At 37.0% G+C, this 23208-nt stretch overlaps 1 protein-coding gene across 15 annotated transcripts in view; it reads left to right on the top strand.

Moving 5' to 3' along the window:
• Positions 1 to 23208, top strand: part of Dnc (phosphodiesterase dunce) — a 420060-nt gene that overhangs the window by 351165 nt on the left and 45687 nt on the right. For 10 of the 15 annotated variants that reach the window (XM_076380416.1, XM_076380424.1, XM_076380420.1 and 7 more), the window contains 3 exons: positions 2273 to 2461; positions 5001 to 5033; positions 6330 to 6350. In XM_076380416.1, coding sequence (XP_076236531.1) covers positions 2273 to 2461; positions 5001 to 5033; positions 6330 to 6350 — 243 coding nt within the window. Of the gene's footprint in view, positions 1 to 2272; positions 2462 to 5000; positions 5034 to 6329; positions 6351 to 9584; positions 9799 to 10025; positions 12708 to 20877; positions 21746 to 23208 lie in introns of those variants that run through there. The other 5 variants (XM_076380425.1, XM_076380413.1, XM_076380414.1 and 2 more) reach the window with 4 other exon arrangements.

Genomic DNA, 23208 nt, shown 5'->3' with positions numbered 1-23208 from the left:
TTAAAAACTCTCATCTGCGCGATTTTCGCTGGTCGATTTCCCTGAATTGAAATTTCCAAACAAAATCATCCATCATGCTGTCAACAGAGAGCAACTCAAAGAGTTGATGCATAGTTGATGAATTACACGTGCGCAGCAAGATTCAGTATTCTATTTAGTGGAATGCAATTTCCTTTATGATTCAATCTTTGGTTAGAAATCTTTGGAATAACAATTGCAACTGTTTCGAGCGTCGGCCTGGAGAGCACTCAAAGTATTCTAAATGGAGTCTACAATTGGGTCAAATAATTATTGGAGAACGTTATCAGAGTCGTTCAGTTTAACCATTCATTTGTCTATGCCAATTAATAAAACACGAGTTACATCAATTTGTCATCTTTCCATCAGAAATCGATATCTGTGTCTGTATATAATTTCAGTAGAAATAACCATCTATGGTCAGACATTTCATTTGATCTTCAAAATTCTGAAATATTCTTTATTTCAATAGTTACCTATAATGCAACTATCTCGAATACTAAATTCTAGTTAATGTCATTGAATACTGAGATTAGTTTTCACGAAAGAAAATTGAAACTTGCTTCTAGTTTTTGTTGTATAAGTAATTACTCGGACGACGATAGACCATTTAAACATTGAATGGCAAGGTTAAAGCATGAATCGTGGCTTACATAATGTGTAATGATTACTGTCAGAAGCAGGAAGATAAAGCATGTTTCTGACCAACATCAACCAGATCATAGGAACGAAAGAATGTTAATTACTAGCCAGGTAATTAGTCTCGTTCAACGAGCGAATTGATCGCTATCTTGACGATCACGTACATAATTAAGACACGCAAATAGTCTTTGAATTCCATTACATCCATTTCATTGTCTCACATCTGAAGAACTACTCAAACTTGTACGTGTATGTTTGAAACATTTCTAAGAAGTAACATTACGTCTATGCAGTCTGGAATTTTCTTTCACTAACAAATATTTAACTGCACGTTGGAAAGGCACTCCATTTTACTTACATTTTTTCGCTTTACTTCATTTCGAGCTGCTTCCCTTTCAGCTGTATTCATTTCACGTAGCTCAATAATGAACCGAATGGAATGGTATTGGAAATGAAACGTTCAGTTACATTAGTATTGCGTCTCTGTCGTCTCGAATAGCGTGCAGAAAGCAGACAGACGGTGGAAAGTTCGTCTCAGTTTCGCTTTAATTATGTATATTTATGGGACTCGGTGGACCAGAAAAAGGATAGTTTCATGCTGCTTAACGGAGTGCAACCAAACACCGTCGTTAAGCATGACGACGAAATTCGACTAACACATTCGAGAGGTTATTTACAGCGACGTAATATGAAGCAACTGATTTATACGAAGCTCACGAATTTTGTGAAAATTTCTCAGAAAATTTCCTTACTAGTTTCTATATTTGATGTTCCATTCGAAATGAATATCGATTAAGAAAAAAAGTGACTATATGTAAGGTTTTTAATTCAACATGAGTTCTTGAAAAAAATAAATAAAATAAAGAAGAGTTGTTGGATGAAGTTTTCCTTAGAGCACTTCGTTTTCAAGAAAGTCGAGGCGGAAGGTATATGGAGCGCGAATCCACTTACATTGATTAAAGCCGTGTTTCCACATACGCAATTCTCAGTGCAGAACCCACTTGAGACTCTGTCGATGAATATCACTTTCCAAGAGTACTCTGAGTAAATTTCGTATTGGACGTTACAAGAGTGGAAATGTGGCTTAAGAGTTCGCAAAGAGTATAATTCTTAAATTTGAAACAATTCCTACATCGTTTTCTGCAAGTAAAGTTAAATACTTTTTCAAATGAATAGAAATGGTAAAATTTGTAACATAAACCTACGATCCCACGTGTGAAATATATGTAACAAAGAGGTGATTTTTATGTACACTTTTGAAGTTACACACGTGGCTTAACAAGCCTTCTTTTTTTAAAAGAAAAAAGAACTTAAAATTACTTTTACAATCATCAACCATCAACCCTCATTGAAACAAGTATTAATTCCATCAGTCATGATTATGGTTTTCGCAGTTTCCAAAATTTCGAAAACTTCCAAAATTGCCTTTAAACGATGGAATCATGTTATATCATGTTATGCTTGAAAGTTGACCTGAAATTTCAAAGCATAGCGAAATTTAGTATACACACAAGCGCTCAGGAAAGAGTAGTATAGATTGTGTTGACGTGGCGCTGGTACTCGTCGATTAACGGAACAGTTATTTAACAAGCGTTCCTGTTTGTGTTTGCAGCTTCGACGTGGAAAATGGCGCCTCGACGCTGGACGGCGGCGCCGGGGGCGGTGGCGGCGCCTCACCGAGTGCAGGCCTCGTTCTCCAAACTCTGCCGCAGCGAAGGGAGAGTTTCCTGTATCGCAGCGACAGCGATTTCGAGATGTCACCGAAATCGATGTCACGGAACAGCTCGATCGCCAGCGAAAGGTAAGACACCATGGAATCTTCCTTTCCTCCAAACAGGGTGGTGGAATTTCGAGAACAAACACCTTTTGTCTTTTCTAATCACTTTCTTGTATCGGGAAGATGGGAAGTAGAAATGTTTCTAAACAGTTTCTAAATTGTAAAATACTTGTAAATAACTAACTGAAAATATGTAGATCACAGTCTGGGGTATGTGGCTTTGATCAGATAAATTTCTGAAAATTTTGGAATGCATTTCGTAAACGAGTAAACTATCTGTATACGCTTTTCAGTAGAACTGGTCGACCATGATCAGACATCCAACGTAGTCTCCTGCTGGAATGTATGAAAGAGGTGAACAAATTTCTGTTTCTAATGATTTCTATGTCACTTGGTAGATCTGGTTTTGGTTGTAAAAATGTTTTCAACACATTTGGAACAATAACTATTGATTGTTATCGTACTCGATGTAGGAAAACAAGTTGCTGACGTTCAATCGCATATTTACACTGATTGGTTTATTGAAATAATCAGCTACTTCTCAGAGGGCCATGTGTTTTGAAGGAGTTCATAATTGCTGGTTATTCAGCGCAGAACTATGGCTCATAATTAGGCCAGTGCCAGTTTGTAATTTACGCCTACGCAAATTACAGATTCCTCTCGACACGGCGCCACTGATGAACCTATTTGCACACAAGCCAATGATAATTGGTGTGTCGTAATGCAATATGTACGTGCTTATGAATAATTAAAAGCTAATTGGAAAATAAACACGGCTTGGGAGCAGTGTCAGTTTATCAACTGTTCGAAGCTAACACTAGACACAGTTTAATTACATAATTGAACATGTATTCGGTTGTAGTCTCGATACTCTGGCAAAATTCTGCACTTTCTTACTCGACTGCCTTATCGACTGCTGTACAGTCACTTTATCGACTGTTGTTTAGGAAAAATTGTGACAGTATCTTTAGTTGGTAAAACAGAATTCAAGGTAGCAATGGTTTCTACATTAACTGATGAAGGCAAAATAGAGATTGTGAAACCACAGATGAAATATGCGACAAAAACGGTTTGGAACCAAAATTCACAGGAGATAATCATTATCGATATAATAGAACATGTTCCTAGAATTTCATAAAACAGTAAAAAAAGAATACATCATACTGTCAAATGATTAATTAATTTTTTTTCTCTCGATGTTAAGACACAATTAGTAACTAACAAATAACATTTTTCTAGTCCTAGAATCACATCCATTAGTCATTTTTATAAACTCTGCATCAAGATGTTCCTTTTAGTGAAAACAGTTGAGATGTCTGATCATACGCCGACCTGTACTACTGCCACCGCAGGTGAAATACTCTATATCTAGTTTCTTCTGCTTTCTAAATTGTTTAAAGATGAAAACAAAGCTGTTTCTCTTTTAGTCTTTAATTTTGTACATTTGAATGCAAGGTTTTCAATATAATAAGATTTGCTTCAGCAATATATTATTTTAAAAAGTGACACATATTTTAAAAATCGTATCTGTGTAATGATTTCTTGCCTTGCCTCACGCAGGGCTGCAAATTGCATACGCAAGTATACGATGAAACGGTTTCAAACATCTGATCCGAGCACATTTCTGTCGATACGGTTGTATTATACAATAACTGTATGAAAACAGTATTTGTTCTATCTTCATTATATGTGTAGCTTGAAAGGTATTGTAGCTTCCTTTGGTGGTGGTGATGCTTAACAACACATTACTACGTTCTGTTATTTCTCGTGTATAATGCAGTAAGGCGATGAATATAGCTACATCATTTCATTGTTTCGAAATTTTCATGCGTTACTTCTTAAAAAAAATTGTTTAATTAAAATAATAAAAATAGGAAATTAGTAAACCCTTATAAAATCAAATTTATTCGAGCTTATATGTAGCAGAAAAAAGTCAACTGGTTCATTACCTATACTACTTTCTTTTAAAAATAGATAATAATAAAATGTACATCTTCTGTTCCTCTATCGATAATAGTGAACATTATATTTATAAAATACCTGATTCATACTTTTCTTTTGGACAGAGGTTCTCGTCTCTGCTAGAATTCATTCCAGTTTACTTACAGCCGGTAAACAGCGTCGAATTTTTCCATATATATCTCTAGTCCAGCCACAGATGGCAACTCAAAAGAGTTTCTATATTTGAAACAAACAGTAGAATAAATCCATTCGTGTTTTGCGCATTTTCTACTTAAGTGACTACAAGAAACCAGTTGACTTCACTGTTGGCTATAGATTGTTTCATTCATCTGGGTTCTGATGAAATTTTACACAAACGAATCATATACTCCTTTCTGTCACTATCGAAGTACTAAACATGAAAATTATCTTTAACAACAATGATTGTTATGTTGAAGTCCCCTAGTGTATACGAACAACAAACTTTGTCCCGTTTTCTGATTAGCATAATTTCTACCTGGATTTCACGCCTTGCTGCATCGCTGAGACAATTTTATTTTTAAATGTGACCAAAGGGTGCGGGGTGTGACGATATCATGTATTTGTGATCCTTGGGTTGCAGGTTCAAAGAGACCGAGCTTCCTGTTGAGCGAGCGTATGTACTCGATTCCCTATTATCTATTATCAATTTCATTCTACCTCACATATATATGGCCACAACACACTCACAGACTAATCAACACCCCTCGCCACGATAATTAATTGTTGTGATATCGACTCGAATCGCTGCCTGTTAATACCTCTATGCCCGAGTTCTCGTCTCTTCTCATGCGAACGGGATTAACGAAGTGCATGGAACTAATCTTTGTTCCTTCGCTGAGACGTATCGCCATTTTTCTGGCTACCGTTCATTAGACTGAGTTAACGTACGCCTTCGTTATTCTATTTTTTTTTTTTCTAAATTCATTCCTTTTTGGTCTGGTTGTAAATATTGAAGAATGTTGAAAACGCTTCGGTTGAAATATGTTTGCAAATGAGTTTGATGACGAGTTATCGTTCTCTTTTAGTCAGCGTTGCTTGTGACTGTAATATGGCGACTAGTTGGAGAAGTATTTCGCTTAGTGAGTGTTCAAATCTTTTATAAATATATTCATAGAGACGAAGCTAATTTTGTTAGGAATTTTGAATGAACTCGGTAAAATTCTAGAAAATATTACACATTCGACTATTTCGGGAGAAAGATGATTTAGAAATTAGTAAAGTTACCAATTAGAAGTCCCTAGTTGATTTTCGACACTTAACGATGTTTTTCAGCTTCCAAATATTACAGCTCCCTTAGAAAACTTAAAGCAGAAAATTCATTAGAGTTTTAGCCTGTAATGTTTTTAGTCCATTTCTCTATTTTCGCAACACAGCTATGCAGTTTGAATGGCGTCGATAGAATTTCATCGGAACAGAGGTCGGCAAAAGCGCGTGGCAGAACTGCTTTCATGAAATCGATGCTTGAACACGTTCACGTACACATGATTCAGTTGCACTGCTTTCTCTTTAAATTTCAACACTTTGCACCACGATGTGTTCCACGATCCGTGAAACAATAGACACGTGTACAGCGTTAAAAATACGCTGTAGCCCGTGCAGGCAGGTGGAAAAAAAGATTACAAGAGAGTAGAATCCTTTTTATGCTTTTCATTTATTTTGTATTTTATTATTATTAAATGTTTGCCATTAGTGAAGCAAACAGCGCGTAGAACGTTCAGGCAGCCAGCTTTCGCTAAAGTTGATAATCTTGAAGATTATTTAGTGATGTAAATTACACTCTGACATGAACAAGATACAATAACACGTTAATGATGAACAGAGTGTTTCTAGATTTGCGAGATACATGTAAATAATTAACAGCATGAATATAGTGGAACGTTTTCGAATAAAAACGAATTCTTCTTTTCAGGATATTTACTGATCAATATAGGTAAGTCGAATTATTATTCAATTTGAGTATGACGCAATCGCTGTTGCTGCAAACTGTACACCTATTGATGGAAACTTGATGATACTTTCTCTGGGGAACACTTTTTATCGAGTTTGTCTCTGGATATTTGTAAAAATAGTAGGATATTTTCTGATATCTATTTTACAAGCTGAAAGTATATTGAACGTACTATTGTTGAAAATAGAAGATGTAAAGTTTGTTATTTGTGTTCATAATTGTTTAACAGCATGTCTTAATATTTCATTCTACATTCTTACATAGCCTCTGTATCTTCCATATGGAAACTGTTAAAAGTCTCGTTAAAAATACAAATTATGCTCAATGGCCAAACGTACACATTGAATGTGTACGTACAAACTGACACATTATAATCTAAAACCGAAACACTAACCTAAACGTGTTCATAATCTAAGCAAGATTTAACCCAGATCTAATTGACACCCAAGCCAAACAAGTTCTAACTCAGACCTACTCCTAACTTTGTCTAGAGTCTAGACTTAGCCCTCACAGAGCACAAAGCTAGTTCAAACCTAACTGAAACCTAATTTCGCTATCACATTTATATGAGATGTGATTCAGAACTAATTTTGTTTAATATCAAATTTGCTCTTTCTCGAACTCAACATACGTTGCTACACCCAATTAATGTTAAGTTACAATTTACTTCTGATCTAACTAAAATTGGACCAAGACCTAATCAAGATTAAAATCAAATCTAATTCAAATCGAACCCAGACCTAAATCAAACTAGGTCTCTTAAGTCAGTATTTTTTAAATGTGCCTCGAGTTTAATCTTAAGTTCTATCCTGAATCTACAAGATCACTTCGAAGGAACATTGTTCATCAGTGAGGGATTCTCTTCACTGCTATAATAGTTCGAATGAAATTCGAGTCTAATCGCTGACATCTCAGATATCCTGTCGACAGTGTCCAGTAGTACATAACGTCGCGTAAATAATCCCGCGACGCAGTGAATGCAACGTGAGTGCACGCGAGTGGAAGCGCATCGCGTGCAAATATTTTTATCTCGAGCAGAGCAAACAGAAACGATACGCGGTCAGCGCAGTGTATTCACTCTACTCCATCTGTCGTGAGGCGATTATCACGAATCCGTGGATTAGCTTCTGATGGAGTTGCATCGGAGGATCTAACGCTTGCGACCTCTTTTACAATGCTATTAAATGCCAGGGAAACAGATAACGATCGAATGACAAAGAACGCTTAAAATAGAAATTTTATTATGATATTTTGTCATCGATATTTTTATTATTAAATACACATTTGTTTCAAACTTTCGTCTTTCATTTTTTATCGTAGCAAAATTCATGAGTTTGCAGAATTTTTGCAGAAATTCGTTTCATTTTAGGAGTTTTAGGAGTCATGATAGTTTCTGAAGATACTTTAATTATTTCTCATTAACAGCATTCACGTATCGATCCTGGCTCACATATTTCACCATAATTTCGTAAAGTTTGCATGTAGAAGATAATTTACCTTTTTGACTATCGTTATGGAGCAACCCGTGCAATCATTAATCACAAATCTGTAAGCGTGTGGGCTACACGCGCGACTGTTTTCACGTTCGTGAGATGTAATTATCGTTGACTATGTTTCTGCATTGTGCGCAAAATTCTCTCAGCTGAATTCACGCAATATCCGTGCAATTTTGCTGCATGAACCTGTTGAAAATTGTATTGAACCTCGGTGATTGTCAGAAGCAAAGAGCAGTCTCTGAAAATCATAGCTACATGTTAATATTAACAGAGGATTTAGAGAGGGAATTACTGAAGTCTACTGATTTTTTCTCGCGGTTTGTTCATTCCTGTTAAGTTGTTCCATTAATCAACAGGAATTTAATAATGTATCTCCTTCGTTTCAGCAATTTATTTATCTGCCAGTCTTGTAGCTTGGTATAATGACACCAATCAGACGAGTCTAGTTAATTACTACGTCCCGCTGGACCTTGTGGCTATTTAATGGAACTGTTGACAACGCTGTGATATTTGCTGTCGCGAAAAATACTATGCAGTTCTAATAATAATGTCGTTGTTATTGATTTTCCTTGCATTTTTAACCTGTTAAATGTATTGACGCTTTTCAGGCGATTTTCAAGTGCTTTGTGTACTCATAAGTTAAATTTATTCATCGATATATCTGTAGGTGCGTTTAGATATGCTGAGAGTTTCGTCAGCAACAAATAATCAATACTTTGCCTTCTCCTTCGACTCTATGATTTCCTATTACGTAATTGTTTAAAGCATTTATGGCTGAAGATGTAATGAAGTGTAAAAAATTCTGTGTTTAGGAATATGTAAGTTCATTCGGGTTTAACATTGCTAGTATGGCTTCTAATATTATCCTCAGATTGTACGTTTACACATTTGTTATACCCCAAAGGTTCCCCAAAAATTTCTGCGAAAATTCCTGGAAAATTAAAGGTCCTCAAATTTGCAAGAAATTCTCCTCAAAATTCTAAATATCTAAAATCTTCGTAAAAATTGTTTCCTAAATTCAGTCTGAAAAGTGTACACCAGGTTCTCCAAAAAGTCCACACAAATAAATCACAAACAATCTCCCTAGACCATGTTACTTTAAATATACAGAAACTTTCTTAGAAAATCCACAAAAAGATAACTAAAAACAGAGCAATACTACCCCTTATAAATTCAGCGCAAAACTTGTCAGAAAATTAATCTAAAAATCTTGTGGAAGTGTTCCTCTATTCCCAGTAAGTTCACATAAAATTATCGAGAGAAAATGGAATCACTGGGAAACTAATTTAAAAAAATATCGCAGCAGAGTCCTCGTTTCTGTTTGACGTCAGAATTACGATGAAATAATTTCGAATCAAGACAAATTTCTCTAGTTAAACAGTAATTGTTCCATCGTCGTCCTTGGCAGCGAACCTGCACTCCGAACGCCGTGAATTCCTCGTCCTCGCCGTTCCACGATCCGCAAATACGCGATGGCATAGGTGCAGTTAAAGAATCCAGGGAATTAAGAGCGATTGGAGCGTTCATTAAAATAACTGCCGTCGTTCAACGTCAAGACGGTCATTTAGGAATAGAGCGATATCTGCACGCTTCCCTGCGCTATTTCAGCGGCGTGTGTACGTGGCAATTACCGCCTCGCGGACGGTGCACGTTATCGTAGTACCTTCGTTACGCTCGAGCTGACCGGTTGAACAGTATTTTCGCGCTATCAAACAATGGCGATGACATAAACATTCTTTTCGAGGAAACCCGTGTCGGAAATCGAATTTTTATGCCCAGTAATTGAGCGCTGAGTCCCTGCATCTCGGCATAAATAATTCATCTTTTCGTCGAGCAAGTGTTTTACTACGAGACGGCACGCGAAATTAGGTGGTTGTGATTTACAGTCGTGAAGACTTGTGGCTGTGTTAGGAAGCAGTTAATGGAGTGTTACGGTCAGTGGATCTTCTGTTAAAATAAGACTACTCTTTTCGGAATATTCCAGTGATTCTGTGAGTCTCGAATTGAAGTCTCTTGTGAAATAGAGGGAATTGGAATAATGTGAAGGTAGATTCTGATTTGTGTTAGTGGATAGTGTTGGATATTCAAGAGGTTGAAGTTTTGTAAGATGAAACAGAGGATGAAATAATTAAGTTGGCATTCTGAAATATGTGCCAGTCTTACAGATATTTGTTTAACTATAAATATTCTAATTTTCATATTATTATCGGTATTTTAATCGACTTTGCTGTTCAACTACGTTGCTGTATTTTGTTTATTAAATATTTTGATCGTTTCTCGTTAATTGAAGGCAATGTCATAACGCAAGAGGTGGAACAATAAAACTCATTGAATATTCATTAAACATTCTCTCGATGCGATTCGACGCGTAACAGCCGTATTGTATTCGACGCCACTAAATGGCGCGTAACTTGTCTCGAAAAGTCCAAAATCTAATTATTTATTGTCAGCTGAGTTTTTTTTAATAATAATGGATAACCAGGAAACAAAGTTTCACTCGGTTTAAAATGAATTTCTAAATTAAATTCAATATTTATAGTATGAAATTGAAAAAAATTGTAAAATGAAATTCATGCGTTGCACGAGATTTATGCTCTGGCATTTTGATTTGGGAACTTAATTACAAACAGACCTAACCTATAAATGAAAATACCTTGCACTCGTGTGATGCAATCACGAAACTTGTTTAAATTTACACTCAGGACGGACCTGTGACTGGCGAACAGTATGTTGCGTTAAAACGAACATTTGAGAGGAATTCGGATGCTGGTTGTTCGAGTCAGATCCAAAATATTAGATTCCATGTGTATAATATTTCGTGCACAAGAAACAAATAAAAAAAGAAGAGTCGAAGTAAACTAAAAAGAGAATCAGGGAAGCAAAATTAATACAAAATTGACTTTGGAGGGAGGAAACGAGATTTAGTCATAAAAATATAAAAGAATTTAAAGTTTCATGTTTAGAAGCAACATAATAGAATTGTATTATCTTATCTAGGTCTTTGAAATTAGGTTTTCGTAGGAAATCTCTTTACATCAAAGACCGTCCTTCAAATAAGATTAAACTGAAGTAGAAAGAAGACAAATAAAAATGGAAAAAAAAATTAGTATTATAGCTGAATATTATTCACCAGCAGAGAAGTATATTCCTAATAACACAAACGAGACATACTGATAATAAATGTTGCAAAATATGACCAGAGAAAATTGGAAGTTTTCTAAAGAAATGAGGCAATAAAACTGAAGTATAAAAAGGGGACGATAATATGAGAAAAATAATAGAACATCAGTTTCCTTTTCTTTAATATCTATGAACTATTTGCATAGTGCGGTAGCAAACCGAAATTGTTCAACATGAAAACTGTTATTCCTTTAAATAAATTACTTCACAGTTATTATTACTCGCGCAATGAATCATTTCATTTTGATAAATTGGCGAAATTCTGCTCCCCAGAATCCAATTGAATGCGTTATTTATCAAGCAACCCACCTAGCCTCGGTTTATATTCGCCCCGTACGCTTCTCAAGTAATCAATTTGTATCGTTCGAAAAGTCATTTTTCAGATGTCGTTTTAAATGGATTTTATTCAAGCCAGAGTTTGAAAGAAAAGAAATAAATGGCGCCAATGTGTCAGCATGCGTAATGGAGAAAAAAAGGGGACGTCTTCAAGCGGACGAAACAGCATAGAAACAGAGAACAAATAACGAAAAATGAAATAGCACGAGCAATGAAAAAGTAAAAAGATTAAGTAAGCCAGAATCACTTAAAGAAAAAACTGTCACTTGGTAAAAAAAATGATAGAACAAAAAAGTAGAATGGAGTGAGAGTAGTAAATCATCACAAGAAATATCTACAAAAATACGAAGAGAATCATGAAAAAAAGTAGGCAACAGAAGCGTCAAATTAGTTAAAGAAGAAAAGAAGAACTTTCCTGAAAACAGAAAATAGTCACCGAAAAATGTGATCGTTAAGAAGATACTACCAGACCAAGAGAACCGAGAAAAAGACCCAAAGTTCACTACCGAAAACAAAAAACATTCAAACGAGAATCAGAGAACTTCCAGAGGAAGGAGAGGCCCACAAAACACAGTTTAAATTCTCTAAAAGAACTCGACACGTTGACGGAAACCGAATAGCAGAAGATAAATGCAGCGAATCGATAAAAGGAAGAAAACAACGCTGCGAACAGTTGACTAGCCCGCAACAAAGTTAGCCAAGAAGGGGCTCCGAAAGAATCTCCCAAAAAGCGGCTAAAAGAAAAGACAGGAATCAGAATTCTGCGAGGGAAACAACGACCAGAGAAGGGCAGAGAGAGACCGAACGGGCGACGCGCAAGTTTCCCGCGCAAATCGCGCCCCCTCTCCTCTCTCGCCTCCCCTCTGTCGCACACTGTGAAATCTCTGCGAAACCAGAACACCCTGGCCAGTTGGACGTCGCGGCAAACACGAAGTGTCCGACGACGACCTTTTCGCGACGCGCAGTGCCGCGGTAGCGCGACCGTACTTCCGGTTTCGCCTGGTCTCGTCACGTTGACCGCGTTCCATTTCTCTCCTCCTCTTCTTCTGTGACCAAGCGACGCGAGCACCGACCGTTCGACCGTGCGATCTCGCGTGACGCGCGCGTAATTACGGATTCCGCGCGGACGAGCCTCGACTCGCCTCGATCCTGTCGAAGTACGCACCCGTGTCCCTCGGACCTGACTGACATTCCGCGTGTTTCGTCGAATCCCAATGCCTAGTGGGGCATCGGGACCATCGAGGTTCAGTGGCCAGGAAAGGGGATCGAAGGTTGATTCAGTGCTGTCTGATTAGGGATTAGGCTCGCTCGGGGAGCTCTGGTGAAAGTAAGTGTTGTGGGTTTGGGGGAGATGATGAGAGAGAATTGGAACTGAGAACCTTGAGGATTGGTTCAAGGATAGGTATCGATGTCTGGTATGAGAGTAATAACGATTTTGTGACGTAAGAGAGGTTTTAGGTAGCAATTGATGATTCGGAATGTTTTTTTTTTGTTTTGAGGGAGGAATGGCTTGGATAAGGGTTAGCTTCTTGGTGCTGGGTTGGCTGAGAGGCAGTATCCTGTACTAGTTGTGATTGTTGAGTGTCTGCTCTAAGCGAGTGTTGCGTCCTCCGCATGGAGTGTGGATGCTGAGTTGGGAACTCATGTGTTCGTAGTAGATGAAGGGTTTATTGAACGAGTAGATGATTATGGTAATAGAATGATGTAATGAAGGATATTCGTGTTGAAGAATCTTTGGTAGAGTAGTGCAGCTTATTTCATTGTTTGTTCATTCAAAATTGATATCGATAAATGAAATTTTATTTCCTAGGATGAGTAGACAAGAAAAACAATTGAAATGTTGAGGTGCTGTTTTATTCTTCCATGAAATACAAATTTATTCTATTATTTCTAAACTTTATGCAGACAGTGAGGAATAAAAAAAATACCAGTTTTCGTACATGACTGTACTCTTAGATCTAATTGCGCGTAAGTTCGAGATAACAAATACTTAAGTTTGTTGACTTTGACGGTGTCCGCGGCGCTAGTGAACTTTTCGCGGAAATCTTCTTCGCAAAGATTAAGAGTGGCACTGTTTACAGAAGAACCAAGATTCTTTCGAGATGCTAGATCCTTATTTTATCGATTTCCTAACAGCAGATATGCAATAATGTGAACTGAATCGAGAAGCGGAATTTGTTGTACTATTTTCGCCGAAGACCAAACGGGTTTCATAAATATGCAACAGGCGTGATCTGAAAGACGCTGAATATTTATAGAATGTTTTATACTTGTACTACACCGTTAGTATTTGTATTTACTGGTATAAAACAGTCCTGTAAATTCAAAAAGTTATTCCATGGAAATTCTCTCATCAGTCATGAAGAACAAAATAAAGGGATTATCTCAAAGTATCTGGAGCAGGCTTGAAATACACGCACACGTTAAAAACCTGATTTTGTAGAATTTCGAATTCACGAGTACAGGTGAACAAGTTTTCGTTATTCAATCCCTTTTCTTCCACACGAAAGCTTCTTTTAATCCTCTCGTTTGAAACGGGAACAAGCTCTTCGATGCTTCGAAAGAGATCAAACTCTGGAGCTTCTGTTGAATCACGTCAAGCTTGGAATTGGTCGACAGAGCAGCGAAAGCTCGAAATGTGCTCCGATAACTTGGTTTGCGCGGGAAAGATAGACTAAGCGAGCAAACGGAATCGGTTTGATATACTCGAGAACCTTCGTGACTAACCTCGATAATTGCACTTCAGTAGATTTCTTCGTTTCGACAGTTTTCGAGCGAAAAGTTTGCTGCTGCGATGAGATGGTCGGTTAAACTTGGGAAACGTTAGGATTACTGGATCTGAAGTTTATTGCTTTCTTGAAGAACTGTAGTCAACGCACTTAAGGTATTAAGGAACTAGATTGGGGGATTCCAAGTACAAGATTATTGCTTCATACTGTCCTCGTGTCCTAGTTTATGGTGTCCGTGGTCTGTCAGGTCACATAGTGCATCTGTTCTTCCTCAATTGCAGAGGATAGAGGACTGGTCTTTCAGCAATTACAATCATCCATAGAGCTTCATTTATTTCTTCAATCTCCCTTTTCCCATTGGAAGCAATTATAGAGAATACTTGTGATCCTCCCCTTTATTTGAGCGATTCTGCAGGCTCTTGGGCAGATAATAGCTCTCAGTGCAACGTCTAAGGCGATTTCAAGCAGCAGGGTGAATCGTACTCAATCAAAGCCCTTCAGCTTTCTACGAATCCATTCTGCTACCAGTATTTGTGGGTTATCCCAGCGAGATAGAATTTATCACCTGTCGATTGAAATTGATCATTTTATGGTATTTTCCCCAGTTCTTCCCAGTATTTTTTAAATTGGTAAAGATTCCTATTATTTTCCTTCTCCACCTACACAGAATCAAAAGTTACTCCCGTTTCAACACGTTTCTACGTCATGACGCAGTTCTGCGTCATTTCAAAATCTGTAACTGGTTGTCGCTCGTCAAACGTCGTTTCGAAATTTGTTGTCAATTGCCATTGACGTTGTTTTAAAATACTTCACACTATTTCGAAGTTTGGAAACCAATTTCGTGCCAAAACCCTGCAGCTTTTAACTATAGATTTTAGTAATTACACGGAACCCATGTTAAAGGCTCATACGTCAGAATCATCAGCTGCAAAAAAGTCAATACTAAAATTCTCAGATCAATCAAAACGATTAGTAGTATTATCTCTTACATAGACTTTATACTTCACAAATTATTTTTCTTTTCGTTGCAAGTTATTCTTCTCTCGGTTAATGCTAAATAAAATAAACAGTACCTGTGAATTATTTACTTCTTCTGAAACTTGTCAAGAAATCTAGAGCTACTCCTTCGACAAGGTAAACGACTTTAAAAGCTCAGTTCTCATAGTATTTTCTTCATTATCGTCGAATATCAAGGGGTACTCGTCTCGACACTCGAGTCCCCTAATCTCTAGGACCCCTATCAGCCTCCGCACTAAATCAGTAGATTGAAACGGAGTTTATCGCTCCCTGATGACGCAACAGCTGAACTTCGTCGATATTGTGCCGAGTTTGGTTACGCATTCGGTTGGCACATCGTAATTTCCCCGAGCGTGTGACGAAATGCGACGGTGGTTAGTAATCGATCGTCTACTTCGAATGCTCCCTTGCCAAGAGCGCGACGAATAAATGTAGAGTGCCCGCGAAGCTGTTTCAAGGAAACGATGAATTGATCGATGGATATTGCTTTACAAGTTCGCTGGGTAGTGACGTTAAGTTGGTTTAAAAGATGATCAGGATTTAAGTGTTTTCTCGGAGGGAGTTAAAGTTCTGAGGAACGATTAATAGTAGCATTTGATAATGGTGCGCGAGAAAACTGTGCAACGCGTTCGTAGATTAAACATTAAGACGTGAAATTGCGAGGGTACGTGGCTGATGGTGAAAGGTGAAGGACGATACAAGTGGTAGATCAGAAGGGACTTTCAGTGAAGCTATTGTACGTTTTAAATAGACGGAATGTCAGTGAGTTTTAAATTTTAGATCAGACGTGTTATGGTCCTATAAATGTAAAATTGATGAAGGCATGAAAATTCATTGCCTCTGTCTCGGGGATAATTCAAGTTCTTTATTGTACTGCAAATAGTTTTGGCGTTTTGTCAAACATGTTACTGAAAGCTATTATCCAAGTTCACTTGGAAATGCGAAAATAATTTGTATATTCTTCTAGATTTAATTAATGTACGTTTTCCCTTTTCGTAAACTCCAATTCATAATTATCCAAATGTACATCTTACGTGACCTAACTAGACATTTATTTAAAGCAGAAATTTTAATGTAGACACAGTGAATCTTATTAAAAAATTATTTTATTCAGGAAATCCGTTCTAAAATCTATCAGATGGTAATCGTCATTACCTAAAATAAACAAATTGTATAGTAAAATATACAAAATAAACAATCACCTGCGTAGATATCGAAATCTTCAGAAAGACGACGTAGATCCAACGATAAGTCGTTAATCTCTACTTTTCCCTCGGTTCTCAGTAAACTTGCTTCCTTGTTTCGTTGTTAAGAAGTTCTAGAACTTGGCTGATTAATTGATCAAAAGCCCGATTAAAATATCTTCGTGAAAATATTAAATGAGATTTAGGGCTTCGAATAAGGAGGAATTGTTAAGAAAGGTGTTCAGGGAACATATTATCTGCGAGGAAAGTGCGTTTCACTGAAGCCCAACGTCAGAGTGGGAATACATGATAAGTGTTGCGTAGATAATATTGTCGTTCATCGTGCTCTAATATAGTACTATCGAGACGCAGTAGTTGATAATGGAACGATTTTTGGGGCTTATCTAGCTGGTAAGTGACGTTGATAGGGAGAGAAGAATCACTTAAGAACCTTGAACACGAAATTCCAGCTATGATTGTATCTTTCTGGCTGATAAAAATTATATAATAATTATTTAATGCCATTCTCTGACGAAGATGCTAGATTTTGATATTTTCAAGGAGAGATAAAGAACGTGATTTTCTAAGATAAATACGAATATTCGAGATTTAATGAAGGTTCATGTTACCATTTATATTTGAATATTTAAGTTTTAGGAGTATGTTTTTGTGAGACTATAAACTCGTGCTATAAATTTCTTTGTTTCCTGACTTTTATGAACTTCCAAATGGGAATAAACGAGAGAACATATCGTAGATGTAACCTTGAAAGGAATATTACGATTCGAAATTTGTTAAAATAAAGTTCGATGGTTTCATACGTACTGAATTGAAGTGTCTTCTACAAACGTCATTTTTTGATAACTCAATTCGTACTTTCAGTGTTTTCACTTGAAATTAAATTCCCTGATTTAAATCTGTCCACCATAAGTCCAGATAAATCTTTTGAATAATCTATTAATACATAATTATATTTTGAATCAGGAAAGATGTTAGAAGAAACAAATTTGAATTTGAAAATTTTTCAGTTTTTTAGTACTAGCATCGATACCAAGCTGAATTTAACTTAAATCTATCTTAGGTCCAATGCACCCCTTCGCGAAATCTAAATACGTAGAAAGCTCAAAGTTTTAATGCATATCTAACCCAGATTTACTGAAATGTTTGCGTAGATCTCTGTTGATCGTAAAGTACCTAAAGCAACTTATCCAGATCAAGGAACGTAATAAGAAATGTCATGTACCTTTCTACCGACCGGAAGCGATCTGAATGTATTTATAGAGTATCGCGAGACGGTCGTTGGAAAGAGTTGGTGAGGATTCCTTTTGCATTGCGTCAGTTCTTGGTTTGCTAGAAAGGTCAGATCCTCTCTACGGTGCTCCTTTGATGCATAAAGGAACGTGTTACGAGATGATTTTGTAACCAAAGGAGACTCACGTCTAAGATATTCTCACGAGAAATCCACCTTGTATCGAAAAAATTTTTCTTGTTACACTTTGTTGAATGATAAAAAACTTTTATCAGAGTTCAAACTTACCATTCTATTTAACTTCGATATTTACAATATTGAACGACGTAGCAATTGCACGACATTTTACAAGTTTTAGGATATAACTTTCTTCTAAGTTATAAATATTTAAGGTTGATAATTTGCTAGATTAAGAGATGCTTCTATCACCTATTTGTTCCTTGTATTCTGATAGGATTTAAAACTGCATTGCATTTTATTCAAATATTATGAATAGCAGTAACAATATTGTACTTTGTTCATTAAGTAGAGCGGAAATTTGACGAATGTCTGAGGTAATTGATTGTGAATTCTGTAATGTATTAAATCACAGCTGATGTCTTGTCTCACCTCTGCTGTTTAGCCTTTTTCTTAAACTCTTTCAGAACCTCGTCGAATAGCCAAGAATGCATCTTGTTTCGAGCATCGCTCTTGCAAACCGGTTTTCCTTGAACATCCTTGAGGTCATTAATTCTCGATCATCTGTACATTGCACATCGTTATCTAATGTTTATTTCCCAATGGTCTCGTAGTATTCTCGGAAGATGTTTCTCGCATGAAAATCTCCACACTTAGGACAATATTTGTTTTCGTCTATGATTGCTAGATAGTGGTATGTCTAGTTAAAATATGCAAAATAATGTGCGTCTAAATACAGTCGAGCGCAAAAGTTGGTGCAAAAGTTAAAAAATGTATACAGAGATCAGTTTTAACAAAATTTGCTTGAAACATTTTAAGCAAAATTTACAAATCCTTTATTAAAAATTTAGGATAAAATGTGGACCTTCAATATGAATCAGAAAATGTTTTATTAAATTTCGTTCATAAAACTTTTAATATTGTATTAAAACTTTTAATATTGATTGTAACAATGCGTTACATCAATGTCGCCTACATTAAATTTCAGAATACCCATGAATAATTGATAAAATAACAAACATTTTCATTAAACTGCTTTTACAGAGATTAAAACATTTATTTCGGTTTTTGCATCGACTTCAATAGTTCAATTCGAAATTACCTTCGCTTCACTCGAAATCCAATTGCAATACACCTCTCAGTTTCTTTTCTCGTCTCGTTCAATGCTCCTTTGGTTCTACTTCTGTCAGGACATCAAGACATCGTGTTCCCACTTGAAACAGAATATTCCTTTTGTATTCCACGCATGCTGCTGCTCGGTGTTCCCTGAAACAGGAACCCATGAATTATGGAAGCTGCGATGTCTATCTGGGGATACCGAGATCGCATTATTATCGCGCGCCAGGAGCGAATTTTTCAGATTCCAGTTCTCTGATTCGTTTCGACATGAAAAGTCCATCGCCTGCTCTTCCGTGGATCTTTCCTTTGTGGATCGTTGACACATGTCGGCGTTCTCGCATTCCTCCACCGAAGGCGAGAAGATGTCAGGTTATAACAAGCTTTCCGTGATCCCTGAAGATATGGAACATGAATATTTAATGAATTTCGTTCATCCCCTTCGTTGGTTCTTGCAAAGGAGACACTCCAGAGACGTGTAGAATTCTTTCTATATGAAATTCGAAATATTTCACTAAAAATAAATTTATTTTGATGCGATTTTTATTGCACCCACTTTTTAAATAGAACTAAATTGTTTCGCTGTATCCTTTAATTGAAGTAGAAGTGACGAATGAGTTTAGAGGGTGTAATGTTCACATCTTGCAGAGAGTATAAGATTGAAGGAAGGTTTGATTAATTTGTTAAGTAGAAAAATCTTTTTAAGGAAGAAATATTTTTCGTTGGGAAAGGAAATTAATTTATCTTCAGTGTACAATTTCAACACGCAAATTCTCTTGACTCCATCTCCTTCAGATCTCATCTAACTAGCGATAAGTTAAGCCAGCTTTCAAATTGGAGTTAAATGCTCAACCTTCATATGGTCTCTATGGATAGCAGACAAACGAACGTTTATAGGCAACGAGATTGGCTGTTTAATCTGAATGTACACAACGCACAGATGAATCTATTATTAGCAAAAGTACGAGAGGGCCAGTTTTCTCGTTAGCTGAATTCGCTATCTAACGAATGGCTGAAAGAATCAAATTTTGTTTACGCTTCTGCCCCTGGAAAACTCCATTAATACGATTGAATTTGAAAACAATGGCACTGTCAATACGCTCGTCAAAAAGTACACGTTGACGCATCGGTGGATCTGCGAACTGCAGTGAGCCCGCAAAGCGACAGAGCATACAGTCATCGTTAGAAATTCCGGTAGTTTCTGAAATTACTGTTATTCGAAGGTAGAACTGACTCGTTTGCTCGCATTGTTCGTGAGGGAATGGGGCAATTTGGATGTTCCGCCAATAACAGCAAACACTAACGAGAGGGGGACATTTCTGAAATTGCGGTGGTTTATGACGAGGTCTGTGAAATTGTTGTTCATAAAGGGCTTCTATCTATTTGCAAAGATATCAGATCTCGGTACAAAATGTAGGTCTAATTTAGATCTAGCGCTGTCCTAGACTTAGCTCGAATCTAACTTAGGTCTAACTGCTACGATTTGCTGCGTTAAGAATGCATATGGGAACGTTAGGATGGATTAGTGTAAAACGGAAGACTGCTGTGCTCTGTTGGACAAACTGGGACAAGTACCAACTTAGCCGAATGAAACTAATTAGGCTAGACCCTCCCTCGGCGTTGGTATCTCGACTCTTTATCTTGGAACTTAAGAGGCACAGTGGTACTAAATTCAAACATAGGTTCAGGCTCGCTTTTGATGATTATAGGTAATTAGAGATTCGCAATCGATAATTAAAGATACTTGTGGTCACGCAGTGGGACGGATGTTTCCTTTGTGGGCTTTGAATGTTAGCTTCCGATAGAATAATTAATCTATTTAATTCGTAAAGAGAGGAATAACAAATTCGATAGCTGTAGGAATCGTCAAAGTTCGATTTTATTTCATAGATTATTCTCAGATTAATAATAAATTAGATTAACTGGTATTAAAAATTCTGAAGTTCTGTATGTGTTTCTTCACTACATATCGTAACTACAGATTCTAAACTCAAAGTTATAATGATCATACTTTCTTTGCCACAGTGGTGTGTCTCGTGAAGAATGTGTCCTTTGAAGTGTCGAATAAAGAACAATCTCAGTGAACGTAAGACAGTGAGTTCCTAAATCTGAAGTGAGCTCGAGGAAGAAGACCAAGACCAGAGTATCGAGTGTCCTTTAACAATCAAGGATAGCGTCTCCTCGTTACCGAGTTTCGAAGTTTCCTCAAGAAAGCCACCCAAGGCAGAAAAACATTCATCAGTCCAAGCCACCTAGAAATCCAATCGAAGAAGAAGCAGAAACAAACTAGAAAATGTTCACTTAGTTCTTCAGCTTCGACAACCATTACCTCCAACGTCAATTCAACTTCGCTGTTCCACAAAACTATGAAGTTCCCAGAGTGATTCATCATGAGTTAGCCAACTGAGCTGAAGATCTTCACCCAGCATGTCCTAACGCGAAGTTCTGCAACCCCTCCAGTCGAGCTCGTTCCGCGGACAAGACTCGCACCTCTCAGGTGTACCCAAGCGTCGAGTTCCATGTTGATGAGGATCTAGATACCCGGTTCCAATCATCGTAACGATGCAGTGATGGAGGAGGGCTACTTCTACCAGAGATGTGCTGGAAGAAAGGAAACTGGAGGATCGAGGTGAAATGCCGAGGAAAGTGATGAACAGAACAGCTTAACGATGTCGGGCTCCAGCGGTGGATTAATGGACTTCGTGGAGTCCAGCGGCGGTGGCCTGAAGAGGTGCGGCGCTGGCATGAGTTCTCCATCTCTAGGCGCAGAAGGAGGCGTAGGAAGTTCTGGCGGGCTGCCTCGTACCCTGTCCGCTTCTGCTCTTCGGCTGCGACCGTCTAGGAAGGGTCTGTTTTGGGAGCAGTGTTTCGAGTCCCCACCGAAAAGAGACTTGTAAGTGGATGATGATTGCTGGGGTTTGAGGGTACCGAAATAGGTCGACAATCAGTTGCGAAGCGGTTTAGTAATTATTGGTGCTCGTCGAAACTTTTGAGAGTTGGGTGAATGGGCGCTGATGAGGGCCCCTTTGGTCCTGTGATTTTAGAAGGAGTCTTGAGAGTGATTTGGTAAATATTTTGGACTTTTGGTGAGTGATGTAGCTGATAATGGGGCAGGACGTAATGACAGGTGAATCCTGGAAGATAAGTTTGAATTTAATTGAGAGTAGAAATTTGGTAACTAATGATCTTGGCCTTTATCCTTTATTTTCTTTCAATTTGGAGTTCGGGAAGTTTGTAATTGGTAACTTAGGTCTGATAAAAACGTGATAGATTACTCCTGGACAGTAATTGGGTTATTTGTGATACCTTATGATTAATGAGGTGTCGAGTGTTGATGACCATGTTAGAACGATTGAAGCTGATGATAAGACACTGATAACGCGTTGATCGAAGATTCTCGCATAGTTAATTCAATTATAATTGACAACAATTCTTGATTAATGAAGCACCAAACGATGATTATCTATGTAATATACATTCTGTTAAAGTTGATAATTTGTTAATCAAGATTTAATTGGTTTGTTTATGTTGATATTGAGTGGAACCAATTTTCGTTAATAATTATAAACATTGGCAATTGAAGAAGTACGATTTTATTGGATTGTTTTGTTAAAGGTATACTATAAATATAAGAATTTTTTAAGGCAACTCCATCACTTGATAATAAATTTCTGATGGTTGAATTTATCAAAATTTTTTATGTATGATTCGAATAAATTCATTCGTCTAATATGTTTATAATGAAATTTTTTATAAAATTGTTCAGGAAATTACAGGAAATATTTTTGACAGAATTTATTCCCTACATAATTTAAATTCTAGAAATTTCCTTTTAATACTTTCTCATGCTTTTCCTCCTTCTTGCGATATTTCTTAGACATTTTTTGCCACAAATACATATATCTAAGTAGATACTGCGAACAGTTTTCCTCATTTATTAACGAGAATCACCGAATTCATTTTTGATGAAATTGTCTGGGAATTTCTGCAATATTTCTTGTCGTCAATCTCAGATTTCCTGCTGGCTTTCCCAAAAAATTAATTATATCCATCTATGATCCTTATGCAGAAGCTTCTACAGTTTATTTCAGTAACTTTTTGTCATAACTTTCTAGCAATTTTCTAAAAATACTTCTTAAGTTCCTTCTGAAGACTTTAAAAAGTTTTTAAAGTAAACAGAAGCCAGTGTGACAGTTATAATTGGCAATCCATTGGATAACTGTTCTTATATTATCGTTAACCTTTCGTCAACGGATGGCGATAATCGATTGCTTTATACCTACGCCAATTCATTTTTACTGAAATGAAAATATGTCCATCACGAGAAATGTTTCGCAATTCGCTAAAACGACGACG

The sequence above is a fragment of the Calliopsis andreniformis genome, chromosome 6 (genome assembly GCF_051401765.1).
Source record: "Calliopsis andreniformis isolate RMS-2024a chromosome 6, iyCalAndr_principal, whole genome shotgun sequence".
Taxonomy (NCBI): Eukaryota; Metazoa; Arthropoda; class Insecta; order Hymenoptera; family Andrenidae; genus Calliopsis; species Calliopsis andreniformis.
The sequence above is the reverse complement of the archived record's forward strand: the minus strand, read 5'-3'. Positions and strand labels throughout refer to the sequence as shown.